General features: G+C 50.1%; 4 protein-coding genes and 4 non-coding genes across 18 annotated transcripts in view; 6 read left to right on the top strand and 2 right to left on the bottom strand.

Moving 5' to 3' along the window:
- SUPT6H (SPT6 homolog, histone chaperone and transcription elongation factor) overlaps window positions 1–5,041 on the top strand; it is a 28,993-nt gene extending 23,952 nt beyond the window's left edge. For 3 of the 4 annotated variants that reach the window (XM_016139051.2, XM_036223013.1, XM_016139048.2), the window contains 7 exons: window positions 280–393; window positions 558–682; window positions 2,650–2,762; window positions 3,023–3,100; window positions 3,196–3,362; window positions 3,771–3,958; window positions 4,254–4,440. In XM_016139051.2, coding sequence (XP_015994537.1) covers window positions 280–393; window positions 558–682; window positions 2,650–2,762; window positions 3,023–3,100; window positions 3,196–3,362; window positions 3,771–3,958; window positions 4,254–4,440 — 972 coding nt within the window. Of the gene's footprint in view, window positions 1–279; window positions 394–557; window positions 683–2,649; window positions 2,763–3,022; window positions 3,101–3,195; window positions 3,363–3,770; window positions 3,959–4,253 lie in introns of all 4 variants that reach the window. The other variant, XM_016139046.2, reaches the window with a different exon arrangement.
- RPL23A (ribosomal protein L23a) lies at window positions 187–24,993 on the top strand. Of its 2 annotated transcripts, XM_016139073.2 has the most exons (7): window positions 187–217; window positions 12,668–12,670; window positions 21,853–21,864; window positions 22,511–22,694; window positions 23,956–24,132; window positions 24,650–24,719; window positions 24,933–24,993. In XM_016139073.2, the coding sequence occupies exons 1-7, from the start codon at window positions 202–204 to the stop codon at window positions 24,945–24,947; spliced, it is 477 nt and encodes a 158-aa protein (XP_015994559.1). In that variant the 5' UTR covers window positions 187–201; the 3' UTR covers window positions 24,948–24,993. The 2 variants fall into 2 exon arrangements, with proteins under 2 accessions (XP_015994559.1, XP_015994560.1); XM_016139074.2 differs by lacking the exons at window positions 187–217; window positions 12,668–12,670 and having other exon boundaries at window positions 21,715–21,864.
- PROCA1 (protein interacting with cyclin A1) lies at window positions 5,785–14,060 on the bottom strand. 3 transcript variants are annotated; one of them, XM_016139066.2, is made up of 5 exons: window positions 13,843–14,060; window positions 10,038–10,115; window positions 8,082–8,217; window positions 7,645–7,803; window positions 5,785–7,560 (listed from the first exon to the last, which is right to left on the bottom strand). In XM_016139066.2, exons 1-5 carry the CDS (start codon window positions 13,922–13,924, stop codon window positions 6,879–6,881), a joined length of 1,137 nt encoding a protein of 378 aa, XP_015994552.2. In that variant the 5' UTR covers window positions 13,925–14,060; the 3' UTR covers window positions 5,785–6,878. The 3 variants fall into 3 exon arrangements, with proteins under 3 accessions (XP_015994552.2, XP_015994553.2, XP_036078912.1); XM_016139067.2 differs by lacking the exon at window positions 10,038–10,115; XM_036223019.1 differs by lacking the exons at window positions 10,038–10,115; window positions 13,843–14,060 and adding an exon at window positions 9,369–9,792.
- RAB34 (RAB34, member RAS oncogene family) lies at window positions 16,610–20,586 on the bottom strand. 5 transcript variants are annotated; one of them, XM_016139068.2, is made up of 11 exons: window positions 20,446–20,585; window positions 19,562–19,774; window positions 19,237–19,328; window positions 18,311–18,379; window positions 18,108–18,209; window positions 17,945–18,009; window positions 17,766–17,817; window positions 17,520–17,601; window positions 17,354–17,444; window positions 17,111–17,218; window positions 16,610–17,028 (listed from the first exon to the last, which is right to left on the bottom strand). In XM_016139068.2, exons 2-11 carry the CDS (start codon window positions 19,613–19,615, stop codon window positions 16,961–16,963), a joined length of 783 nt encoding a protein of 260 aa, XP_015994554.1. In that variant the 5' UTR covers window positions 19,616–19,774; window positions 20,446–20,585; the 3' UTR covers window positions 16,610–16,960. The 5 variants fall into 5 exon arrangements, with proteins under 5 accessions (XP_015994554.1, XP_015994555.1, XP_036078913.1 ...); XM_016139069.2 differs by having other exon boundaries at window positions 18,311–18,376; window positions 20,446–20,584; XM_036223020.1 differs by lacking the exon at window positions 18,108–18,209 and having other exon boundaries at window positions 20,446–20,586.
- LOC118604430 lies at window positions 22,358–22,422 on the top strand. Its single transcript, XR_004951737.1, has one exon. It is a non-coding gene; the product is annotated as a small nucleolar RNA SNORD42 (small nucleolar RNA).
- On the top strand, window positions 23,816–23,887 carry LOC118604437. The gene has a single exon (XR_004951744.1). It is a non-coding gene; the product is annotated as a small nucleolar RNA Z17 (small nucleolar RNA).
- LOC118604431 lies at window positions 24,517–24,581 on the top strand. The gene has a single exon (XR_004951738.1). It is a non-coding gene; the product is annotated as a small nucleolar RNA SNORD42 (small nucleolar RNA).
- LOC118604439 lies at window positions 24,758–24,827 on the top strand. Its single transcript, XR_004951745.1, has one exon. It is a non-coding gene; the product is annotated as a small nucleolar RNA Z17 (small nucleolar RNA).
- Window positions 24,994–25,097: the final 104 nt, after the last annotated feature.

The following is a 25,097-nucleotide window of genomic DNA, read 5'->3' as shown; positions in this document are numbered from 1 at the left end:
GGTTTCTCTGTTCTGTTTTCAGTGGAGTGAAATTTCATGAAGCTCTCTATTCCCGAACACCAGGAGAGAATCAGAGTTATGATTTAAATGATTTTTGTACCTTGTAAGCTTTAAATCTGGGTATGACTCAACAGATGGATTAATTGAAGGGACTTTGCAGTGGAGTGATGCTACAGCAGAGGTGGAAGTCCACCCCCTCCCATGGGTTCTCTTCCGAGTGGATTTGATGAAGGGTCAAGAGTCTCAGCTCTGGATATGACCTTTATCTTCTTCCCACAGGAATTTGAAGATTTAGATGAGATTGTTGCCCGCTATGTCCAGCCCATGGCATCCTTTGCCCGGGACCTTCTGAACCACAAGTACTATCAGGACTGCAATGGTGGAGACCGTAAGGTGAGCCCAGGGCCCCATGACGGATGACACCTCCCAAGGACGTATGGTTTCCCTTCAGTATAGCAGTCTCCCAGCTGGTGAAGGAGGTGTACATCATGTATGCACCAGACATTGTGTACCAAGCATGCTGCTATCCCAACCTCTCCCCCTCATTCTACCCCCAGAAATTAGAGGAGCTGCTCATCAAAACTAAGAAGGAGAAGCCCACCTTCATCCCTTATTTCATCTGTGCCTGCAAGGAACTGCCCGGCAAGTTCCTACTGGGATACCAGCCCCGGGGTAAACCCAGGTGAGCACTGGTGCTGAGAAGGTGCTGCCGCTGGGGTCCACAGACAGGCTAGCAGGGGAGTTAGAGGCCCCAGAGCAGTACTCTCTCTGGTTCTGCTTGACTGACTTTCTCCTTTTTTTAATTTAGAACAGAGGCAGAGGTTGGAGGTGGGGAGAGAGAATGATGATTTAGAGGCATAAGGCAAAGACTCAATAAGAAAGATGCTTTCCTCAACCCTGTGAAAAGGAGTTCCCTTTGCCTCTTCTCCCCATCCCAAGTAGTGATAGAAATTATCAGATACTCTTTCCACCTGACTGGCAAAATGGGGGCCAGCACACTGGTCCTTTTCACTCTGCTTCACCCTAGCCAGGGCTTTCAACACATGGTACCTCACTGTTGCTCTAGTATGCTAACTTCTGCCCACATGGAAGGGTGGATCAGGAGAGCATCACTTCTTCCTACCATTGACCTACACTTCTCCCTTCTGTATGACTGACAGGTTGGTCTTCCTAGGTATTCCTTTATCTAGGATCCTCTAGTGCTCATCCTGAATCAGACGAAGTCTGATTTCCTTAAACCTGTTGTTTTTTTTTCATGTCTGTTACCCAGACTGATAACCATACCAGCCTTCTCTATACCTGTACCCACCCTTTGGCCCCTGGCCAAGGCCTATGCATTTCTGCTCTGATCCCTGTACTTCCTGCATGTGATGCACAGCATACACAATATTAGTAAAGGGATCAGTAGCCGGATAACAAGCTCTAAACTCTGGACCTTGCACCATCTTGGATACATCGGGCTATCGTGTTTATTTCTGAGAAACCTTTCCTGACTCACTGCCGTGTTTCCACAGGTTGGCAGCCAGGACTCTGTGAGGGTTAGACACTGTCACATGAGAAACAGTTGAGCAAACAGGGTACCTTTAACCTGGAGCAGAGGCAACGTGGTAGCTTCCCATAGAAAAGGGCACAGACTTGGGTTGTAGAAGGAACAACACTTGAGTAGAAGATTTAGGAAGCAGGTTTCAGTTAAATGTAAATGAGAACTTTGCCATACTTTGCATTGTTTGTTAACACCTACCTTTTATTAAGCACAACTGTATTTTAGGTGTTGTGTGATAAGTGCTTTACATGCACTATTTCAGGGGTCCTCAACCCCTGGGCCACAGACCGGCACCAGTCCATGGCCTTTTAAGAACCAGGCCATACAGCAGAAGGTGAACAGCAGGCAAGCGAGTGAAGCTTCATCTATATTTGCAGCCACTCCCCAGCGCTAGCATCACTGCCTCAGCTCCACCTCAGATCATCAGGCATTAGATTTTCATAGGAGCACTGGTCCTTGGTGCTGAAAAAGTTGGGGTCCACTGCCGACTATTTCATTTATTCTTGTCCACCCTATGGGTTTAAGTGCTCTTATTCTCATTTTATGATTGAAGCTGAGATTCAGGTTTAACAACTTTGGGCAGTCATATTGGTGATGAGTGGCAGAGCCAAAGTTAGAACTAGAGCTGTGTCTGATCCCAGGACGCATCCTCTTACCCACAGTCTGATCTGCAAAGTGTTGAATACGGGCAAACGAACCACCTTTCAGAGGCACTTCCAGTTTTTGCCTCCTGGGGAGTTGTATTTTGCTGCCCTAGGAGACCCCTTCCAACCCTAACACTTCTGTGACCTCAAGTCTCACCCTCACCTGTAGGGTCCTACCATTATACTGCAACCTAGGACAATGGCCCAGTCCCCAATAAGCCTTCCTCTAGCAGCCTATAAATAGTATACCAGGGGCTGCTGACTCCTGACCTTGAGTATGCTCTGCTCCGTACTCCTTGCCTCCCCAAAATGCTGCCTCCTTTTACAGGGTCAGGGACTGGCTCTTTGATCGCTCCTTTCCCCCAGCACCCAGTGCGACTGCTTCACATGGTGATCTGTTCTGGCCACTGTCACGGCTGGCCCCAAGTAGTATCTGATGTATGTTTCCTTCCAAAATCCCAGGATAGAATATGTAACGGTGACTCCAGAAGGATTCCGGTACAGGGGCCAAATCTTCCCAACTGTGAATGGACTTTTCAGATGGTTTAAGGATCATTACCAGGATCCTGTACCAGGTGAGTCCTACTCTCTCCAACTTTTGGGGTGTGGTTGGAAGGACACCTACACTCTGAATCAAGGTAATTACTACTGACTAGCTTGTGGGAGGGGATGAGGGATAGGCCGTCATTGCAGCTCTCTTATTCCTCCAACCTGCTAGCATCAGGAAGGTCCTCCGTCCACTTTGCTTATGTAACTTCCTTTTTTCTCAGTATCTTCTTGAGCCCTCTAAATTATGATACCAGAAGTGTTAACCGACTTGAGTTATTTCCTATAGGCATTACCCCCAGTAGCAGCAGCAGGACCCGGACACCTGCTTCTATTAATGCTACCCCAGCTAACATCAATCTTGCAGGTAAGGAGCTCATGCCTGGGATTAGGGGTTAGAGGGATGAAGCTAAAAGGATTTTCACCTCTAATGTACCCATCTTCCACTTTCTGTGCTTACAGATCTGACACGGGCCGTGAATGCCCTGCCCCAGAACATGACTTCTCAGATGTTCAGTGCCATTGCTGCTGTGACAGGCCAAGGACAGAATCCTAATGCCACCCCAGCCCAGTGGGCCTCCAGCCAGTATGGCTATGGAGGCAGTGGAGGGGGCAGCAGTGCTTACCACGTACGTGGCTTAGAGAGGAAGCTCCCTATGGAGGGTGGGGAAGAGTGAAAAGGAATGATCATCTACGGGTCTGTGTCCATAGGCTGGCCTCTGGCAGTGCTCCCCTTGGCATGCATACATGAGCCTCAGGGACTGTCTACAACAGATGTACCTTTTTCTTGGGTCCATTAGAGGGGAGAGGGAATAAGAAAAAACCTGATCTTTCCACAGAGTCCTTTTGTGGTCAGGACTGGTAGGCCCCATTGTTGTGCCTGGTCCCATCCCACTGACTTACCTCTGCTGCTCAGCTCAAGAAAAAGTTTGCTGGTAGTCTCTGTACTGACCCCAAATTTTCAGCTTGCAAGAAATTTATAGGAAGCCCAGATAGGCCCCAAATCCAACCCCATTTAACTGTTTGCCTTTCTCCAGGTGTTCCCAACACCAGCCCAACAGCCAGTGGCCACACCACTAATGACCCCCAGCTACTCCTACACGACCCCAAGCCAGCCCATCACCACACCACAGTACCACCAACTACAGGCAAGCACCACCCCACAGTCTGCCCAGGCCCAGCCCCAGCCCTCCTCCAGCTCTCGGCAACGGCAGCAGCAGCCGAAGTAAGTATATGGATGGTGGTGTGGAGCAGGTTATTTAGCAGGGGCAGGTGCTGTCAAAAGGCCAGTTAGCATAGGCAGGTGCTCTGAATCTGAAAGCCATGACCCAGCTGCTGTCCTCACAAGGACTGCTTTCTGGAAGACGACAGAAGTGGGCAGTGTGGCAGCCAGTCACAACTGCTGCCCATGGGTATGAGGGCCATTTCTGCAAGGGTAGATGTTCAGTAATTGGTGAGAAGGCTTTCTTCTATTGAGCCCCTGAAGTGTCCCAATCTCAAAGGCTCATTCTCCTTCCCAGGTCCAACAGCCATGCCGCCATCGACTGGGGGAAGATGGCAGAGCAGTGGCTGCAGGAGAAGGAGGCAGAGCGACGGAAACAGAAGCAGCGGCTGACACCTCGGCCCTCCCCCAGCCCTATGATCGAAAGCACCCCGATGTCCATTGCTGGCGATGCCACCCCACTCTTGGACGAGATGGATCGGTAGGGGGCCTGCTCCTAGGACTCTGGATACCTCTGAGGCTGGGAGAGGCCTGCCTCACTCCCTGCCCCTCCTTTTCTGTCCATAAAGTGGCGTGAATTGACGTTCTCTTTGGCGGTCAGCCTGGATGGGTAACAGGCTGGATGGCCTTGCGAACTTGAGTTCATTGTATGCTCAGCAACAATTCTCCCACTCCAGGCCCTCACCAACCACCTTTCCTGAGACTAGGCTGAGGGGAGTGTGGTGGGGAGGAAGAAGAGGAAGATGAGAATGAGAGTGGAACAATTTTGTATTCTACTCCCTACAAGCCATTTTGAGCTACTGCCCTCACCTGATTCTGGGCTGTGACCGGGCACCAAGCTCAGCACATGAGTCTTCCCCAGCTCTTCTGGGGAGATGAATGCTATTTATTCAGTTTGAGGCAGGAGGGCAAGGAGGGGAAGTATTTCTGACCCTGATGCCAACAGTTCGGGTGGCTATTAAAGCAGGATTGCAGGGGACATAGGGTTGCAATGCTAACCTACCCAGCCCCCACCTGGCTACCCTCACCCACCTGCTGCCGCAGCTTCCTGCCTATCATTTGAATAAACAGTGTTTCTACAGAGCACTCGGCAAAGTCTCTCCAACTCTCTGGCTCTTGAGGGGGGGCTTTCAAAACAGTGTTTGGAGCTCTGAGAGTTCCCTGACTCTGTCCCCCAAACCATTGGAGGGGCAGCGACTCATAGAAAAGCAGGAAGTTTCTGCATCGGATTGTCTGGGGTCACATTCCTACTCTACTTCCCATCCCTGTGACCTTGAGCACACTCCTATTATCTCTAAGCCAGTTTATCTGTAAAATGGAGATGAGACACCTACCTGACCAGGGCATCCATGAGGACTGAGAATGAAGGGCTTATCCCAATGCCTGGGACTTCATAAGGCCTCTGTAAATGCTAGCTGCTCTTATTCCACTCATACACCGCTACCCCACCCACTGCGCCTACTACAGTCAGTTGTCAGCTTCCAACGGTTCAACTTAGAATTTTTCAACTTTATGGTGGTACAAAAGCAATACACATTCAGCAGAAACCATGCTTCAAGTTTTGGATTTTGCTCTTTTCCAGGGCTAGCAATATGTGGTACAGGATTCTTTCATGACGCTGGGCAGCAGCATTAGAGAGCAGAAGCTCCCCATCAGCCACATAATCGTCAGGCATGGGTATGGTGATCGGCCATTGATACTCCATAGTGTATTCACTGTGTTAGATGCTTCTACCCAACTGTAGGCTAATTTAAGTGTTCTGAGCACGTTTAAGGTAGGCTAGGCTAAGCTGTGATATTCAGGTGTATTAAATGCGTTTTCAACAAGGCTATTTCCAACTTAAGTTTATTGGCATGTAAACCCACAGTAAGTTGAGCACCTGTAGACTTCTTTGGCACATTGGAGAAAGGCCACAAGTAAATCTAGGTTTCTCAGCCTGAGCCCCTGCACCTCTCCCCTTTTTACCAGCAGGACCTTGGTCTCTGACAGTACCTTTACACAAGTCAAGTGTGTCTGCCCCAGTATGGACCCCACGTTCCTCTGCTTCCCGCCACACACACTGGCCCTGGAAAAGGGAGCTGGGCTGTTATAGGAGAGGCTGATCCCCTGGCCCTGGTCCTTTCCCCTAGCTCCACTGCCTCTTTTATTCTTTATTCCCAATTTCTCTGTGTTTCTTCACAAGGGTTTTATCTCACAGCTCTGCAAGTTGGTGCTAGGAAAGCTAGGTTTTCCCATTCTCTTTCCTCTGCTTGGGGCTCAGCAGAGAACTCAAAAAAGGCCACTGCTGCCCAAACTTGGCGAGCACCCTTCCTTGCTTTTCTTCATTCAAGATCTTTTTGGCTGTTGGCAAGAGTTGGGGGAGGGAGTAGACACTATCCTTTTGCCCGGAACTCAGTTTAGTTCACTTCAGCACAAAGTCTAGAAGGGTCTAGCAGGAGCAGGGGCCACACAGCTGGAAAGATCATGTTCCCTTTGGTGCTATCAGCACCTTCCTCAGGGCCACTTAGAAGAGGGAAAGGCCAAGCACAGTGGCAGAGCGGGTTAAAAGGTTCAGTTTATTACGGGTATCACTGCAGACAGTCCAACCTGTCCTTAAGTGGATTTCACACAGACCAGTCTCCCAGTAGATGGGAAGCCACCTTCCCACCCAACCTAGATGTGCTCTTCTCCTGCCCTGGGCCTAGGATGTTACAGAGAAACAGGCTGTGCTCCTACCCTACCCTCCCACCTACCTTTCCATGGATTTCTTGAAAGATGGATTGCCCTTCAGAAACTCCTACAGCCCCCTAGCCCCTTTGCTCCAGCTATGTCCAGAGCCCACTTCCTCCCCCCAGAAGTAGCCAGAATGGAGGGAGAGAGAATAGCAGCAGGGGGTCAGCTACAGGCCTGATCGCATTTATTCTTCACCCTGGTCGCCCTGGCCTCAACTGAGATTGGGGTTTGATGCGGGGGGAGATTTTCTCTTATTGACCTTCTTGATTGGCGAGGCCTTTGCTGCAGGCTTCTTGGCCTGGACCGAGTTCTTCTCTCGCTTCCTGGGTGATGAAGACTCCACAATATCCTCACTGGAGGGTTCCTCCTGCCTGGGGTCATTGTAACTGTCCTCACTCTCCAGGTCTTCACGACTATCTGGGCTGGATTCTGACAACCTGGCCAACTCCCTTGGGCTTAGTGATCTGCTCAAGTCTGGAGGGGAAGCTTCCGATTTAACTGGGCTTTTCTTCTTAGTCAACTTGCCCTTCTTGACTTTTTTCTTCAGCTTTGCCTTCTCATCTGACTCCTCCTCCTTGTCTTTGTCTTTTTCTTTTTTCTTCTTGACCTTCTTGAAAACCTTGCCCTGGGACTTCCCTGTGGGGCTCTCAGAGCGCCAGATGGTAATGGGAGCTGCCAAGTCAGGAGTCCCAGTGACTGTGCCCTTGCCTATGCCTGTGTCAGTGGGTGTGGTGGTGGGCCCCAGCTGGGTTGGGATGGGAGGCTCGCTTTCTTCCTCTTCCTCCTCCTCTTCCTCCTCCAACTCCTCTTCTTCATTTAGGTCATCTGCCCTACACTCATGGTGGACGGGATGGTGGATCACTGCCACAGAAACAGGCCTGTAGCTTTTGCACCTGGGAGGACAGGGAAAGAGAAGGCTGACAGAGAGTGGAGACTGATGCCCCATAGTGGCCCCCCATCAGTCTGCTAGCACTCACCAGCCATACCAGAACCGCTCCACATACTCTTCCTCTGGGATGAACTCAAAGCAAGGGGTCTGGATGATGTTGAAATAGGTCGAGCCCACATCTCGGGAGCAGGTTGGGACTACACCTCGGGAGCCGCTGCTGTTTGTCTTCTCTGAGCAGTCCTTTACCCTGACACATAGGGGACTCAGCCTGACTCCCATGCCTCCATGACTCTCCAGGGGCCCAGAGCCAGAAGCCTGAGGGATAGTGGGCTTTGGCTGGGCTCAGCCCAGGCTGCCAAAAGACCTCTTCCCCATTGCATTTAGAGCAGAGCCAGGTTTACAAAGCTGGGGCTAGGCTGGCAGTGCCAGGTCAAAGCTAAAGGAGTGAAGAGTAGTGAAAGTTTATACCTGGCTCTGCCCAGGAATCTCCTGGGCTGTGGATCCTCCAAGTAGGAGGGCTCTTACCTAGAATCACAGTCGCAGTGGCTGATAGAGTGCAGGTGTAGGTCGTGGTGGACATAGTCAGAGGTGAAAGGGTGGATGACATGCCCAGTACACTGCTTGTGTTTCCAGCAGCACCTGTCAGTGTCCTTGAATTCACCTGAGAGAAAGGTGTCTGGGTCACACAGGGTGGCAGCAGCAGCATCACATCTGCGGGTCTCTCCTTTGTCACCACCTTCCTCCCCAGCCCCCTCCATCCCCCGCCGAGCTGTTTCTATTTCCTAGTAGTAACTCCAGGTCTCAGCACTCTACTCCACCCAGTCGACTGGGTGAATTGGCCTACCCCCCAACAGACTCCCAGGAAAATGTCTCACCAAGGCCCTTACCACTGTCCTGTGACACCTCCTTCTCCCCCTCTCCTGCTTTCCATGGGAGCCCACCCTCCTGGGGCCCTCTACTGACTCCCGCTTGCCTCTCAGCTGCTCATAGTTGCCAGCTACCCCACTTTACAGGGCACCTGGGTAGGCGAAGGCCCTTGTGCCATGGCAGATTGTGGAGTGCCACTTCAGAGTACCTAGCTATTAGAGCCAATAGGAATAGCATCCTCAGTTCCTATGCTTGCCCTGCATATGCCCAGGAGGCCTTTATCTGATTCCTCACACCTTGTGAAGCCACTCCAGTCCCCAAGGCCTGCTACAACACGATGACTCAAGCATGGAGCGGAGCTAAGGCCTAACCCACCGCATGTTATGCTCCTTGACTTCTGACTCTGATTCTTCCATTTTCTCTCCTTTCTTCTCCAGTCCCCTTTTCTCTTTGGACAGCTTTCTCTCCCCTTTCCCACACTCACTCTTGATTCCTTTCCCTGCTCTTTACTCATCAAGTTCCCACTCCTCCTCCATTCTTTCTCCCCACTCCTTAGAGCCACAGACTTGAACAACCCACCCCCAGCCTGAGCCCTTCCACCTCTTGTAGACAGCACAGATACCATGTCTCCTTTCCCAGGGCACAGGGAAGAAGCTGCTGGGATGAGAATTTGGGATTAGGGGAAAGCCTTGGAGAAAGGCTCCCACCTCTTTTGCTCAGCCAAATGCAAGTCCTGGACACATGCTGAAGTCTCCCAGCCTCTACTGGCACTGCCTCACCTATAACCCTGCCTAAGGCTCCAGTCTACCAATGGATGTCCCCTCCAGCCACCTTCTTAAAAGGTAAGCCTGTGAAGTAACTTTCTATGTCCAAGGTCTCACATACCAAGGCCAGAAAGGACAAGGCACCTTCCTGTAGGTCCCCCCTGACTCGGGCTCCGCCCACCTTGGGATTGGAAGAAGTGGGTGAGCCTTAAAGTACTTAAGAAATGAGTAGGCAGCAACTTGGTCTGAGCCTTGCCCCACATTTCTCTTCCCTTCCTCCTACCAGGCCGTGACGGTCCTAGGCGCCCCCATATACCCCTGACCCAGTTGGTGGCCTCCCTTTCTGCTTCCTCTTCTCTCATGCCCGTTCTTCATAAGGCATTTGAGGCAGGACTTTGGAATACCACCACCACCTCAGCTTTCTTCAGCACTGCTGAATCGGGGCAAAGGGCAGCATAGTGACAAGTGTCCTGAACTTTGGACTCAGGCCTGAGTCCAAATCTTGGCTTTTACTAGCCAGGTGACCTAAGGCCAGTTTAATTCTCTGAGCCTTCATTTCCTTGTCCACAAAATGCGAATGGTGGTAACATCTATTTTGCAGGGCTGTTGGGAGGACTCAGTTCACACGTCAAAGTTATTTGCGCACTGTAAGATTCTATACAAAGGAACGGGTGCTTGTGGCCTCCAGAAAGGGGCCCTCTCTAGCGTGAGTACAGGATGGGTGGGGATGGCGCTGCTGGGTAACCCTTCAGGACCAAACACTTTCTCCATCCTGCCTACTTCCGGGAGTCAGCTTTCCCAAGTGAGAGATGGTGGGGACCCCTAGGGCCAAAGATTCCCCTGGACCCACCTTCAGAGAAGGTAGATGCATCAGTGCTAGACGCCACATGCAGATGTCTTCTTTCCCAGTTGGGTAACCTGTTTATATCTGAGAGAGTACAGAGTGGCAGCAGCAGCATCTCCTCCCCTCCCCTCCCCCCGCCCCACGACATTCATTCATCAAACATTTTCTGAGAAGCTCCAGGTGTCAGTGTCAGGCCCCAGCTGCATCCTGGAGATGCAGAGATTTAAGAACAAAACAAAACAAAACAAAAACTATCCCTGTCTCAAGGGGCTGGGAGAGGGGGTGGGTGAGGAGAGGGACACAGGGCACATTTGTGGAACAAACAGTTCATGACATTAGTGTGATACAGACACTGAGAGGGAGGGAAATGGTGAGGAGGAAGGCCTAAGGGAACAAAGAACAAGGACACCACCTGAGACAGTAGGGGATAGGGTGGGATTAGTTAAGACTTCTTGAAAGAAGCATAATAGGAGCTGAATCTGGAGTAATAATAGAAGTGAGCCATAGTCCAAGCAAGGAGGGACAGTTCTAGGAACAGTCCCAGGATATGTGGAGCCTGGTCAGAGGTTGTCCCAAGCAAAACTCCAATTGGAACAGCAGTTCCATCAGCAACCACAGGGGAGAATCTGCCACTTTCCTTTCTTCTCACGAAAAGCTTTGTTCTTTGGGACACAGGAGCTGAGTCCTGCTTAAGGGACTTCAGCTGGGCCTTCAGTGGCACTTGGTCATCTTCCTATAGGTCCCTGGTCAGTTCCTTCTGTTTTCCACAGCACAGTAAGTATTCCAAATTTATTGAATGTTTGAATAAAACTTCAAGCACTTCCCTGGAAACTTTTACCCTGTTGCTGTTCCTCTCAGAAGGTCACTTTACCAGCCTTATCTGTGGCTGCTCCCACCTTCATCAACTCTCCTCATGCCTGGGGAAGTGTCCCTCTTTCCTCCTGCCCGAAGCACCTGACCTCTAGGTCCCAGCCAGAATTTTCACCTCCTTTAAAAAATTTTTTTTCACTACAGTCTATGAACACCTTTAAACAAAACACTATGAACCCTGTTTCTCCCTCTACCACTGCTTCCCCCAGTCCTCTTCTTTTTCAAGTTTATTCACTCACTCATTTAATAGACACAGTGAAGGAGGCCCCGTCCCTACCTTCAGTGAACTCAGAATTTCCACCTCTCTCTATATTCCAACCACCTACACAGGGCAGCGATCTCAAGTTCTCTATTAGAATAGCTCAGGCAAAGGCTATCAACAATTTCCCAATAGCCAATTTCCCAGTGGCCTTATTTTCATCTCATCTCACTTGACCCTGTTGACCAATCTCTTTTTTCTGCAAACTCTGTTCCTTTGGTTTCCATGCAGACCTCACTTGTCTCTCTCTTTCTTCTTTGACTTAGCTTTTTAGTTCTTTCCTGACTCCTATACTGTCCCCTCTTCCTCTGCTGTACATCTTAAACTGATTATTACCAGGATTCTGTCTTTGGCCTCCTCTCAGAATAGTCTACAAGCTTGTCTTGGACAATGTCATCCACTTCCATGGTTTCAGCATCCACCGAGAAAATGGGTCTCCAATCCAGACTGCTTTTTTGAGCATGTAACCAATATCCTTTTAGACATTCCCAAACGTCTTAGACCAGCATGCCCCTCACGAACAAACCATCTTCTCCCTACCCTCCACAAACTATCTCCTCTTATATCTTCCATTCCAGAGAGCAACAGACACCATAGCTAGAAATCTAGGGATCATCCTTTCCCTCACTTCTATGCCAACTTGATAACCAAGTCTTGCCATACCTAACTGCCTCCAGATCTACCTCTGTCTTGGTTCAGAAACTCACTATCTCTGACTGAGACAACTGCAGTAGGCTCCTGCCTGGCCTCCCTGCCTCCTGTCTCACTACCCTCATCCAGTCCTCATAAAACAGCCAAAATGAGTTTTCTAGAATGCCAACTGCTCAACCATCAACCTACTCTTTAATAGTATTCTATTGCCTTCAGGATGAAGTACAAATTCTTTACCATGACATGACTGCCCCGCCCCCACCCCTGGCCCTTGTTCCTTCCTCAGCTATCAGTTCTTCCCCCTCATCCAACCCTCTTCCTACCCCTCCCTTCTCCATTCTCTCTTGCCTCCCACTCCCCAGAAATACCTGCTCATCTTGGAAAGAACAATGCTATCCAAGTAAAATTGGTCACACATGTCCTGTGCCCCTTTATCCTGCCATAGTATCTCATGTATTTATAGCAACTTGAGAAAAAGGCCCATATTTCATCTGTCTCTGTTTCTACAGATCCTGGGACATGGAAAGTACTCAGTAAGTGTTGTTTGATTGAATAAATACATAAACAGAATAGAATAAACCCCCTAAAGGAGCCACAACAGCACTATGGCAGTAGAGATTCTGCCCAGGGTTCAAACTTGAAGACTCTTCTAGGGAAAGGAAATTGACCCAGGATGAGCATCTTCCCAATGTCAGGCACTGTGCTGGGCTTTTAAAATATGCTTTTAGTTCTAAATGCTGACCACAGCCCAATCTATGGATGGGGATGCAGAGACTCAGAATAAGTAACTTGTCCAAAGACACAAGTTAATAGATGGCAGAGATATGATTCAAACCCAGTCTTCCTGGCTCCATAGTCTGTACTCTTTCAGCCCTGTCTACTTGAGGTTCCTATCCTAAATCTTTCCTGCCAGCTGTCACTTCCTACTACACCTGCTCAACTCTGACACAGCCAGTTCCTCATCCTCTGGTTTTACCTAATCCTGACTCCACAGCTTCCTTTATCCAGCCTGTGTCTAAGGTCCAGAGTCACCATGAAAGAGACATACATGCGCAGTCCACTAACTTCCCCCAAGTCCCCAAGAAGCCCTGACAATCATAACTGTTTGCCAAGGGGAGGGATTTAGTAACTCCTTAGGTCTGAGGAAGGCAATATGCTCTCTAGTTTCACAGACAAAAGGAGAGAGCTCTGACTAAAGCAGCAGTCCAGAGCTCCTGAGGGACAAGTGACTGAAGCTGGACAGAGGAGGACTTCATAATAAATGAAGACAATGATAGCTTGACAGGAAGAGGGAAGCTTGTGGTCTCTCTCAGTAGGACATAAATTGGGGTGCAGGGGCCTAACTCAAAACTCACAGGTTATGCTCATTTGTACAGAATCTTCTCAGTCCTGCGGGCTGAGGAGCTCCCTCCGCCCTTGCAGCACAGGCGGTGGGGTTCCAGGTTGGACAACAGAGCAGCTGAAAGTGGGGTGGGGGGAGGAAGGAAGGAGGAAGGAAGGGAGGGAGAAACCAAGGAAGGGAAGGAGGGACGAGGAGGGAGGAAGGCAGGGGCAGTGTGCACCCGTCTCCTTGGAAATGCCTCCCTGGCCCCGCCCACATCTGTAGGCGATTGTGATGTCATACGTGGAACCTAACCCTAACCCTAATGTCCTCAGGATCAATGAAAACGTCCAGCCTAGTCCCTGGACCGTGGGCTCCAGCCAGGCCCCGCAACTTCTTGGGCGAGTCCGGAACACCAGCTGCAGTACAGCGATGCCCTTCAGCTGTACAAACAGGAGTTTCAACTCTAGCTCCAGCCAGACTGCCCCAGCCAAACCTGAAGGCTCTTCTCCAGGTCCTCAGAACCCCAATCCTCAATCATTGGTTCAACGAGCCGGTCCCCAGACTCTAACTCCGCCCCAGCGCAGTCCTTGGCCCCGCCTCCTTCATCAGGCTCTCCGGTTCTACACCTTCCTTGGGGCCTGAGGTCGGCCCCTCTGCCATGGCCTCAGTTCAAAGCTCTCCCCTAATCTGCCCCGCCTTCTCCTTACCCCTTCTGCTTTCATCCCAGATGTCGGCATTGTCCTTAGTCTTTTCCTTAGTCCACCTTTCAACCGTCGTCCTAACCCACATCTCTCTCAGCCTAGTTCTTCCTCTCTACAAGACTTCCTCGCAGAAGTCCAAAATTGAACCTGTTTGCCCGAGCCAACTGTAAACCCCAATCTCAGTTTCGTCTCCGTTCAGTCTTCAACTCCGCCTCATGCTTGCCCAATCCCTCCACCCACCCACCCCCGCCTCTGCTCTAGGATGCGTTGTCTTCTCAGCCCAAATCTAAACTTCAGAGGCGCTCTTCATCCGGGGTACTTCAACTCCTTCTAGGCACCTCCCTCTCTGTCCCACTTTAGCCTTAGTACCTCCCCTTTACCTCAGGCCTAAACCTTAGGTCGGTCGCTCAGGCCCAGCCCTCACTTCCATCCCTAGTTCCTCTCCAGACCTTCCCGCAGTTCTTAGTCCTACCCTCGGCTTTAGCCCCGCCTCTAGCCCCGCCCCATCCATTCTCGCAACCGCACTCTTCAGCAGGCTCCCCACCCCTCCCGATCCTTCCGAACTTTGCCGAGGCCCTTAGCCCCTCCCCCATCTACACGTGAACTTCTCCAGCTGCTTGGGGAGCGATCACCTCCAACCTCCACCCCACCATCCCGGCTCTTCCGAGGTTCCTCTTGCCTTGGCGGGAGGTCAGGTTCACTCACTGTCTTTATGCCCGCAGGCCCGGCGGATAAGGACTTGATGTCGGCTCCCAGAACACTTGTGGTGTCCATCCCCAGAGTCCCTAACCAGCGTTTCCTCCTAGTCCCCATGGGGTACCCAGACTTACAGAAATACTGCCCAATAAAGATGTCAACGTAGAGCTAGGGTCTTGATCGCTCTTTCCCAAAATAGTTATAATAGTTAAGGTTTTTGAGCTAGTGTTTTGATTTCCATCATGCAACCTCACGTGTCTCCACAGGCTTGCCCCGAGGGAGCAGGAGCAACTGCATTCGTAGTAACCCTTAAGCACAACAAACACACTACACATGCATGTAACACATACATAGTGCACATAAAAAAAATACCACACAACATGCACATGCCACTCACAGACACCACCCAGAACACAGAACCATACCCGTTCCCACATTTTACACAGCACAAACGCTCCACAGCAATATCGTGCAGGCTTCACACACACACACACACACACACACACACACACACACACACACACACTCTGTGCAAGGCAAGGAGTGGAGGAGCATGCAATCCTGTGAAAGAACAGAGATGAACAATTCCAGGAGAGTATGAAAAATATTAAAGCCACATCACCAACATTTCACACCAGGCTCCAAGGTCAGGTTATGCCTCAAAGGATGGAAAAGAAAGGATGGTATTTAAAATTTTCCTCCAGAGTCATCATGGGCCTCTCCCTGCTGCACTGTGTTAACCTTCACTTTCATCCAGACCCAATAACCTGAGTTACAGTAGAACCACGACCCAGACCACCAGCTCAAGGAACAGCAGAAGAGGGGAAGCCAGAAGGGAGAGTGTGCAGAAAAGCCAACCCACACAGAACAGAGTAGCTGGGTGAGAATGGAATCAGGCACAGAATGGACAGAGCACTTGCTGACTTGGGAGCCAAGATCTGTGTTCTAATCATGATCCTCCATGGCCTTCCAGGATGGCGCCAGACCACATGTCTCTCCATTGTTGGTCCAGATGTCTGAGATACTTTCAGCCAATCTATAGCTCTGGGTTAGGTGTCAAGAGTGAGCCAAATTTTTAGTCACTCTTCTCTCAAATAGTTATTATAAAAGTTAAGGTTTTTGAGCTCTTACTATGTGTTAGTGCTACTCCTTATTTCATCCATAAAACCTCATCATTATTATTAGCCTCATTTTACAGATGAAGAAATTGAGACAGAGGATAAATGATTTGCCCGAATGTCCCAGGATGGATAGCGAGGATCAAATGCAGGTCCTCCTCAGAATATGCCTTTTTTTTTTTTTAAGAGAGAAAAATATACATCTTATTTTTTATTTCATTTAGTTCTCCATGTTTTAAAATGTAAAAAAGATACCACTTAATTTTATGTTTATATCACTGATAGATATTATATAGCACATCTTTTTTTTTTTTAATTCCTCCCCACATTTCCACCTCTGATCTACAGATGTTGCCGTCTCCCCTTAAGAACTGGATCTCTGAAGGCAAGGTGTCTCCTCCCTCTCGGTGCGGTGCACACAAGGGGGCTGGCGTGCCTGGGGGCATGGATTTTGACTCCACTGGGACAGGAACACAGGACCTTTGGCATGTAAAGCAGACGTACTAAACACTACTCTATGGAACCACCCCCTAGATAGCATATCTTCTGAGTAAGACCCCTGCCCCTACCCTCCCTGGGCTTTCTGGCGAACCCAAAAAGTATTCAAAACTCAATCACTTGTCACTGTGTGCCCTCGGAGAAGTATTTTTTAGAGACAGCAGAAAGAGTGAAAAAAAGAAAAATATTATCTAATGGTGGAAATCTGGGTATAAGCACAAAGTAGGACACATTTAGGGGAAAGGAACAAAAGGAAAGTTCTCTCAAAGCCAACAGTTCAGATCTCACCCAGTGAGGGTCCTGTGCAGCTTCCTAAACCTGGTCCCTGAGCTCCTAGCCTGCCTGAGGCTTCCCCAGGGGCCAGGGATGGCCAGCATCCCAGCAGGAGACTCCAGTCCCAAGATTGCCCTATAGCCTTGCCATTCCACATCCCTCCTCTCCAACAAAGAAGTCCAACCCCAACTGCTAGAAGAAATTTTAATGAGTAAGGCACAGTGTGAGGCTAGGATCATTAAGCATCCTCATACCCAAAAGCCCAGCAGGCTGAGCAAAAGTAGCAGAGACCACTTCTCCACCACTGGGTACCCTGGAGAGCCCCTGGAGAAGGGGGGCATCCAGTCTTTGGCATGGTGCCTAGGAGCAGGAAGCGACTAGCATGGTCCCAATTACTCCCCTGGGGGTTCTGCCACCAAGGGCAGTTCTTTGGTCTTGAAAAATAGTCCGTGCAAATGTCCATGGGTAGAGCTCTGGGGGAATCAAGGTAGAACAGTGCCCCAGAGCTGGGGGGCAGTCTCTAGACAGTCCCTCACCCCTCATGGGCAACATGTGGGCTTCTTCTTGTTGGCAGTTAAGTAGAGGTTGTTGTCATCACTGCTGATGCCTGAAGAAGGGTGGGAAATATGTAAAGCAGAGACTGGAGGTTCCCCATGCTCTCTGCCACCCTCACCCAGGCGGGCACTCACGGACAACATCTCCAATACGCCGGGAGCCTGATTTCTCCAGCTCATCCAGCACGTTGGCCTCAAAGGTCAGTGCTGCCACACGGAAAAAGAATTCCCGGACATTTTCACCTGACACAGGGAACAGATAGGTGCTCAGGAGAAGTTGTAGGCCTAGGGTTATTGGGCACAGCTGGAAGTGTAGGAGTGAGAGGCAAGGTAGAAGGCAGGAATGCCACAACAGAAGGCCTGAAGCCTCTTACTCACCAGTGAGAGATGAAACTGCCCAGTATTCAGCCTTCATCTCTTGGGCCACCTTGAGTGCATCTCTCTCCATCAGCACATACTGAGCGGGAGTCTTAAGGAAAGTCAGAGTCAGATGGAGAAAGGTTCCCTCACCAAGTGGGGAAGTCCTTCCCACTGGTATACTCACACTCAGGTCCTTCTTGGAACCCACAAGAAAGAGAAGCACGCTGGATGGGTCATTCTCCCTGAGTGCATCAGCTAGCCACTGCCTGCCACAGATGGTGACAGTAAGGGATGAGTGAGTTGGACAGGCTCCTTCCACTGACACTCATATGCCCAATTACCCTTTCTCTGCTCCTAGGTGAATTCTTCCTTTCCCTATCATGCCCCTGACCACCCTCTCTTCCCATCATATTTCAGCAGTCCCACATACTTGGTGTGTTCCAGGGAGGCCACATCATTCAGGTTGAATACAATAATGATGGCTAGAAGAGGCACAGAAACAGTCCCAGGTTGACAGGGAAGACACAAGTGGCTCATTTCCATAATCCCCCCAGCCCTAGATTAAGAGACCAGGGGTAGCCACTTACCCCATTTCACTCAAACCCTTACCTTGAGCTCCACGATAGTAGGTTGATGCAATGCATTTGAACCTCTCCTGTCCAGCAGTATCCCAGCTGGGAGGAAGAAGGGGTAAAATACAGGTATGGGGGTGTTGGAACGGTGGGGTGTAGGTGCTAGAGAAATGGCTGGAAGGGGTGGAGGAAGCACTTACAGCTGCAGACTGAAGGGGATGCCCAACACCTCAAATCGTTCCATCTCAAAGTCCACTCCAATGGTGGCCTTGTAATTCTTATCAAAGGTATCTTTACAGAACCTGAGGGAGCATCAAATGCTTTGGCCCTGTGCCCAACCCACCTGGCTAGTCCTGAGCCACCCTGCCCACCCCAACCCAGCTCAGCTCTAGCACCCTCTTACCTATTTATGAGACAAGTCTTCCCCACTGACAGGTCCCCCACCACGATGACCTTGGAGATCTTAAATCTGCTGGACATAAGTTGGGGCAGGAGGAATAGGCACTAGCTCTTTCACTCTAGGGGAGTCCCAATGCTCCCTTATAGGTTCACAAGGTAGCTGCACCATAAATACCAGGCCTCCTAGGCAACTTGCCTGGACAGATGTGCTGGCAAGGAGTGTTTTATGCTTCAGTATCAGAGACGTGAATTCGAATCTTAGCTCTCACACTTACTAGCTGTGTGACTTAGGATGAGTTATTTAGGCTCTTTGTCTCAATTTCAATCTTTGTTAAGTGGAGATTTAGAATGCATTTTATTGGGTTGTTATGAAGGTTAAAATGATAATGTTTAATATTCTGAAACAAACCCCCCCACACACACACACATTTTAACATTTCCAAAATCAGGATACAACTTAAAAGTAATGGTGTTTTCCATTTAATAAGACAATAACAACAGTATCCAACACACTACCTGGCACTCAGTAAATGCTCCCTTAATGGTGGCAACTGCCATTAGTAACAGTCTTTAGTATTCTCCACCCCACCCCACCCCCACCATGGGACACATCAGTGTAGGTACAGCCCCTGCCCTAGGGCTCAAATGGATGGTATGTGGAAAGCTGAGCTAGTGACCACCTCCTCATGCAGGATACCTTCTCTGTGTCAGAAATTGAACTCCCACCTTTCTACCGAACCCCATCTCATAGGACACACCAAAACCTTGCTAGGAATAAAGGGGTCGGTTAATGCAGGACATAACAAAGGGGGAACAACCATATAGCTGGTAGGGGCCGCAATGGAGTTCCAAGGGGTTGGACATTACCCTTGCTTTAACTACAGAATCTCCTGAGACTTCCTTTCTTTGTTTTGGGTGTCTCCAACTCACCCCACGGTGCCTGTCCGGTGCTCCTGGCAGGCGCAGGTGACGCGGGGGTGGAAATCTTTGAGCACGTGCAAAGCGGCCTCCTTCCTCAGGCACTGACAGGGTCGTAAGAGAATGCAACTTACCCACTCCTGGCCCAAGTCCCACAGCCAAGACCCCAGGGCTAGAGGATGGTGGGGGCGGGGGGCGGGGAGAGGACCACCCAGAAGCAGCAGGCCTAGCTCGGCCGCAGGGCTGGGCCCAAGCCTCTATCTAAATGGTCTGGTGCCGCCTCCTCTCCGCCCATACTCTGCCGCAGCCAGAAGCCCGACGTGGCCCTGGCGCCTACCTGGGGCAGCTCCACCAGGACGCGGTCCCTCCGCACCGGCGCCAGAATGTTCATCTTGCCTGCGGCCTTGCGGGGCACCCAGAGAAGAAGCGGAGGCCTGATCCGCCCCAGCGACCCGAGCCCGTGGAGACCCGACAATCACACGCGACCGAGGTGTCCCGACTATAACTCGGGGCCACGGAGAGCCTACGGGAGCCCGGGGCCTTGGGGACGCTACGACCACCGCGGGCCACGGGGATGAGACAATCACCCGGGGCCGGGGCGAACCCACAATCACCCGGGCACGGGGAGTCCCGAAGATGACTCGGGGGCGGGGTGACCCCTCGGTCGCCAAATGTGGGCGGGGAGTTCCGTCTCGGGGTTCCCGGGCCCGCGCAGACCCTACAATAACTCGGGGCCTGATAGTTCCTACAATAACTCGAGGCCGCGGAGATCCGACGACAACTCGGGGTTGAGGCGGCCCCACCATAACAGAGTGGCCCCGGGGCGCGGAGCGGCCCCGCCACACGGGGTCAGTGTGAGCAGGAACCGCGCTGCGAGGCCAGCGAGTTGCGAGAAGAGGGGGCGAGGGGCCCTGTCCGCTGCAGAGCCTCGCGTCTCACTCTGCTCTTCCTCCTGGAGCGTTGTAATATGATCCCCGGAAATTCCTGGAAAAGGGCCGCCCCCCCTCCCCGCCCCTCTCCTGGCAGCTCCTGGCCTCGCAGCCTGCTCGGCCTCCCCCTACTCTCCTCCTCCCAGCAATGCCCCAGCTCAGTCTCCCGCGCCCGACTCCTTACTGGGCACCAGGACTGCCCCCACTCATGCTGGAACCTCCTGATCTGGATCCCCCAGGTTGCTCTGCCCTGCATCTCTATGCTGGGCTGCGCCTCCACGGGGACCCTTACCCAGCCGAATTGGTGATGGGGAATCGGTGATTGCTGCGTAGTTTCTGGCTGGGCCAGGACCCGCGGGAAGGAATGAGGGGGAGAGAAGGGGCCCAAGGAGAGGCGGCGCTTCCCTCCTCAATTCCAGGCCCAAAACGTGACTCACAGAGTCTGCCCCCGCTCGCCCTTCTGTCCTGGGAGGTGTTGAGGGAAAGCGGAGAGGGAGTGCCAGAGGCGGGGCTGTATGCCCACCATAGAGAGAGAGACGTTGCAGATCTAGAGTCTTTTTCTCGAAGGCTACCGTGTTCGACGGATGGGAAGGCTGAAGACTAAACCACCTCCCTCGATGGAGGGTAAAGGAGGGCCAGATGGACTAGGAACTCCGCCCTTTGAGGAGCTCACTGCGCCAGAACATGGGGACTCCCTTCTGGTATGGGCGGTCTTCGCTCTGACCCCTTTGGAATCTTCCCAAGGACTTTTACATTTTGTAGTTCTGCAGGATGGAAGAAGGGGTAGCACACAATAAATCTCACCGTCAAAGGGGAAATATGGTTCTAAGAGGCAAGGGGTAGGATAGAAAGGGCGGGGTGGATGTGGGGTAGAGCGAGAACCTCAGAGAAGTAAACCAGTGTTAACTAACCCTTGCTCTGTGTCCGGAACTGAATCTGAGTATGCAAAGATGACTGGGGCAGGGAAGAGAACACTACTTAAAGGGAGGGGACTGTGAATGGAATTGACAAGAACTAGCGAATGCTGGACAAATCTGTGTGCTGGGTGTTTGGAATACTGGTAGAGTTTCTTCAAAGAGTATTGTCGGGGAAACGCATGAAATCTATCACAGGTAAAGAGGGGAGATGTGGCCTCCTTCTACTTGGTGATACTTTCCTTGTTTCCTTTCCCAGACTCGACTTTTCTACCACCAAATCTCCGTTATTGATAAGCCACCTCTCTCTGGACTTCAGTTTCCATAAGTATTGTCTAGGAAGTTGGGCCCAACCAATTCTACTCTGTTGTTCTAGAACTTAGCTTCACTTTCCCTGAGTCAATCTAACTATAGTCACTCCAGTTTGCAGTGTTACTGTCTCCTGTGAACGTAATCTTCCCTGAAATTGTTCAAGACGGGAAACGCTCAGAATGAGAACCAAGCGGCCGCCAGCTACGCCGTTCGTCCGACGCAGCATAAACAGATGACTCCAAAAACTACAACCCCCAAGAGTCTTTTTAGTGTTTTTTAATAAGGGGAGGAATGGCGCATGCGTAGTCCCTCATGAGGACATAAAATTTAACTACCATTCCCGGCGGGCACCGCGATACACATTACCCAATCAACTTTAAGTAAGAGACATCGCGAGTCTTCGGTGAGACTTGGTTCTATAAGCCCATGGGAATGGGGCTGGGGAACCCTTTTCACGAAGATGGCGCCGAAAGCGAAGAAGGAAGGTGTGTGCTGGGGTCGGTCTTGGGGCTGGGCCTGGGCTTGGGCCTGGGGGTCGGGGGAGCCACAAGCTGACTGTCCTGGGATCCCCGCAGAGTGAACGAACTGAAAGGACCATGGCTGGGCTGAGACTTAGGGTGTCTGCTCCGGAGCTGCTCCCGGCGCTCTGGCCACGCTGCGGCGCGCGTGGGCCTAGCTGCATGGGCTGGGCTTCAGTGAGGGGGTTGGGGAGGTAAGCTGACAGCCAGATAGTCGGCTCTGAGAGCTACACGCACCCACAGGCTTGAACTGCATGTCTTCAAAACGGTAAGAAATCAGGGCCCTTAACTTTTTTTTTTATCTTCAGTGTTAAGAAGGAGCTATATATCTACTCAGGATGGCTGTGCGATGGCATATATAAAACTAGCACGCATCCTAGCAAGTATCAAGCTTTCGGTCACTGTTAGTTACCTTTTTCTATGTTGTATCCTGGAATTATTCCAAGTTTGCCCCAATATCGTGCATATGATGGAAAAATTTTAAACACCTGAGACATGATGTCTTCAAAGGAACCACTGATGCACATATCGCATGGGGCGCCCACTACCGGTCTTGAGGCCGGAAGCGATCGATTTCTGAATCCCGCACCTTCATTTTCTTTACTTCTCTCAGCTCCTGCCCCTCCTAAAGCTGAAGCCAAAGCAAAGGCTTTGAAGGCAAAGAAAGCAGTGCTGAAAGGCGTCCACAGCCACAAAAAAAAGAAGATACGCACATCACCCACCTTCCGACGGCCCAAGACACTACGGCTCCGAAGGCAACCCAAATATCCTCGGAAGAGCGCCCCCCGGAGAAACAAGTCAGTACTCTCCTATACCATTGAAATGTTTTGGTATCCTTCGTTGGCAGTTACTAAATTTACCAAACTTGGAGCATGGCTTCTTAAGAACATGTTGATACTTAATGTGCATCTCTAGTGGCGGTGTGAGGAGATTGTTAATGCCATATTTAATAAGGAAAAGATGAGACATTTTTGCAGTATTGACAAGAATTGTTTAAAACAACCCAGAGTTACTGCTAAGGTTAGGTTAATTATCGCTTTATATGTTGGTTTTAAAGTCCACTTTCTTAGGAGTATAAAGTAGGACTTAAATATTTTTTTGTTTTGGAGTCTCAAGTTTAGTTCTTCATAGCACCTATTGCTGCAGGGAGTAGTCCTTGAGGGTGAGGCTATGAGGTGATTCTAGGTCAATTAAGGAGATACATTCATCTGTACTGGCTTGCAACAGTATATGGAATTTTCATTCACTCTCAAATTTTTACACTCAGGTAATGGGGAAATGGGTAAAAAGTTAGAATTATTGATCATTTTGGCATCATGCTGTGTGAATAACTAACCTTAGGGACCACAGGTGAGATTATTAGAGTCATGGTAGTAGTTGCTACCAATAGGTTTCTCCTACCCCTACTGCTTTCTAAGTAAAAGGCAGGAGAGTGGGTTGTGTCTGTGGAGGACAGACTTTACCATTTGGATCTAGAATTCAGTGTAATGAGGTTGAGGCCCAACCTCGAGCTTCAGAATGGGAAAGTAGTGTATGTGAATAGAGCCTTGCTTCTCTGAATTTCAGGGAAACTTGCTCTGCTCTGAAGAATTGTTGGCCCTCGAGCCAGTTTTCACCAACTAAAGGGGGCAGAAATGGTCTATCCAGCCTCAGGGAAGTACCGGTATACTTTGGAACCCTAACTTGGGTTTCAAGGTGCTATAGTCTAGCTTTGTATTCTTGGGATAAGTTGTTTAAACTCGTCAAGTCTCAAATTTTATACAGAAATTTGCCCTTTAGAAATGTCGAGGTCAAAGAATGAAGGGGTCTGGAACTCAAAGATGATTCTTTAATCACTTAAAGGATGGAAGCCCTTCAAGTGGAAGAAAGTACACATGGTTTTGCTCTCAGGCTGAGGCTCCAGGCTCATGGGTTTCAGGGTGCAGATGATGACATTGTTTAGCGACCAAAGTCTGACAATAATGATTGCTACCTCAGTGTCTGATGCACCTGGGCTCCAAAAGAAGGCCTGTCATTCTACTGGGCTCAGGCAAGGTGACCCCATTTTATCTCCCACAGGCTTGATCATTATGCTATCATCAAGTTCCCCCTGACTACTGAGTCAGCCATGAAAAAGATAGAAGACAACAATACACTTGTGTTTATTGTGGATGTCAAGGCCAATAAGCACCAGATCAAACAGGCTGTGAAGAAACTCTATGACATTGATGTGGCCAAAGTCAACACCCTGATCAGGTAAGTGGGGTCCCATGGGATGAGGAGGAGGCTAGTAGGATAGGGCCTGACGCAAGAGCCAGGAAACTTGAATAGCTTGAAATTCCTGGATACTGCTTTTGGTGTCAGAAGTAGGTTTCACAGTGTGCAATTCTTGAGAAATGATTAACCCTTGCTGTAACTATAGTCTCTTGTAGTATAGATTTTGGAAGATTCAACAGCTGTCCTTCCTATAGGCTTGGATTTAAGGGGTTGGCACTCATTTTCTTGATCCCTACCTCTAGACAGAGGCAGGCACTAGAGTAAGATATAATTTATGTCAGATAACCTGGAATTAAATGTCCTGTGGTGCTTCCTATAAAAAGGAATTGGCTTTGTAACTTAGTGGCTTCCCTGTCCTCCTTTGCACAGATGATGGAAAAATAACTCTTTAGAAAAGAATGACATGAACAAAGGAACCACTGATGTGCCAGAAGATTGGGGGACGGTATGGGAGCAAAGAGGGCGACAGGGACTAAGCCTTTCTTTTCCACCCTAGGCCTGATGGAGAGAAGAAGGCATATGTTCGGCTGGCTCCTGACTATGATGCTTTGGATGTTGCCAACAAAGTAAGCTGCTTTTGCTATGAACTTAATAGTCACCCCTGGGTGCAAATTATGTCTGTTTGCGACCAAAGCCTGATTTTTGCTGCCTAGTCTTAACCGACTGACTGCACCCCTATCCTTAGTAGGTCCTACCCTGTACCCACATTTTGCTTTTAAACCATGACATTCCAGTTTAATCTTGAACTCTCAGTAACAAAGCTCCCTTTTGTTTTTCAGATTGGGATCATCTAAACTCAGTCCAGCTGGCTAATTCTAAATATAAAAATTTTTCACTATGTTTATGTCAGTTTCTGATTGGGATGGGGGGAGACCATACTGTGATGTGTACACACTATAAATAATGGAGTTTGGGCAAGACTCTAGGTCTACTTACCTTGTTGG

The sequence above is a fragment of the Rousettus aegyptiacus genome, unplaced genomic scaffold (assembly GCF_014176215.1).
Source record: "Rousettus aegyptiacus isolate mRouAeg1 unplaced genomic scaffold, mRouAeg1.p scaffold_m13_p_6, whole genome shotgun sequence".
Lineage (NCBI taxonomy): Eukaryota > Metazoa > Chordata > Mammalia > Chiroptera > Pteropodidae > Rousettus > Rousettus aegyptiacus.
The sequence above is the reverse complement of the archived record's forward strand: the minus strand, read 5'-3'. Positions and strand labels throughout refer to the sequence as shown.

Excerpts from the sequence above, each read along its gene's own strand:
- RPL23A (XM_016139073.2), top strand. Across the intron at positions 22,695-23,955 it reads AGCGCCCCCCGGAGAAACAA|GCTTGATCATTATGCTATCA; the intron begins GTCAGTACTCTC and ends TATCTCCCACAG. Across the intron at positions 24,133-24,649 it reads AAAGTCAACACCCTGATCAG|GCCTGATGGAGAGAAGAAGG; the intron begins GTAAGTGGGGTC and ends TTTCCACCCTAG.
- PROCA1 (XM_036223019.1), bottom strand. The coding sequence starts at position 9,549 with ATGAGAGAAGAGGAAGCAGAAAGGGAGGCCACCAACTGGGTCAGGGGT. Across the intron at positions 7,804-8,081 it reads CACTGCGACTGTGATTCTAG|GGTAAAGGACTGCTCAGAGA; the intron begins GTAAGAGCCCTC and ends CCTATGTGTCAG. Across the intron at positions 7,561-7,644 it reads GAGCGGTTCTGGTATGGCTG|GTGCAAAAGCTACAGGCCTG; the intron begins GTGAGTGCTAGC and ends CTGTCCTCCCAG.
- RAB34 (XM_016139068.2), bottom strand. The coding sequence starts at position 19,615 with ATGAACATTCTGGCGCCGGTGCGGAGGGACCGCGTCCTGGTGGAGCTG. Across the intron at positions 18,380-19,236 it reads CACCGGACAGGCACCGTGGG|CAGATTTAAGATCTCCAAGG; the intron begins GTGAGTTGGAGA and ends ACTTATGTCCAG. Across the intron at positions 18,210-18,310 it reads AAGACTTGTCTCATAAATAG|GTTCTGTAAAGATACCTTTG; the intron begins GTAAGAGGGTGC and ends ATGCTCCCTCAG.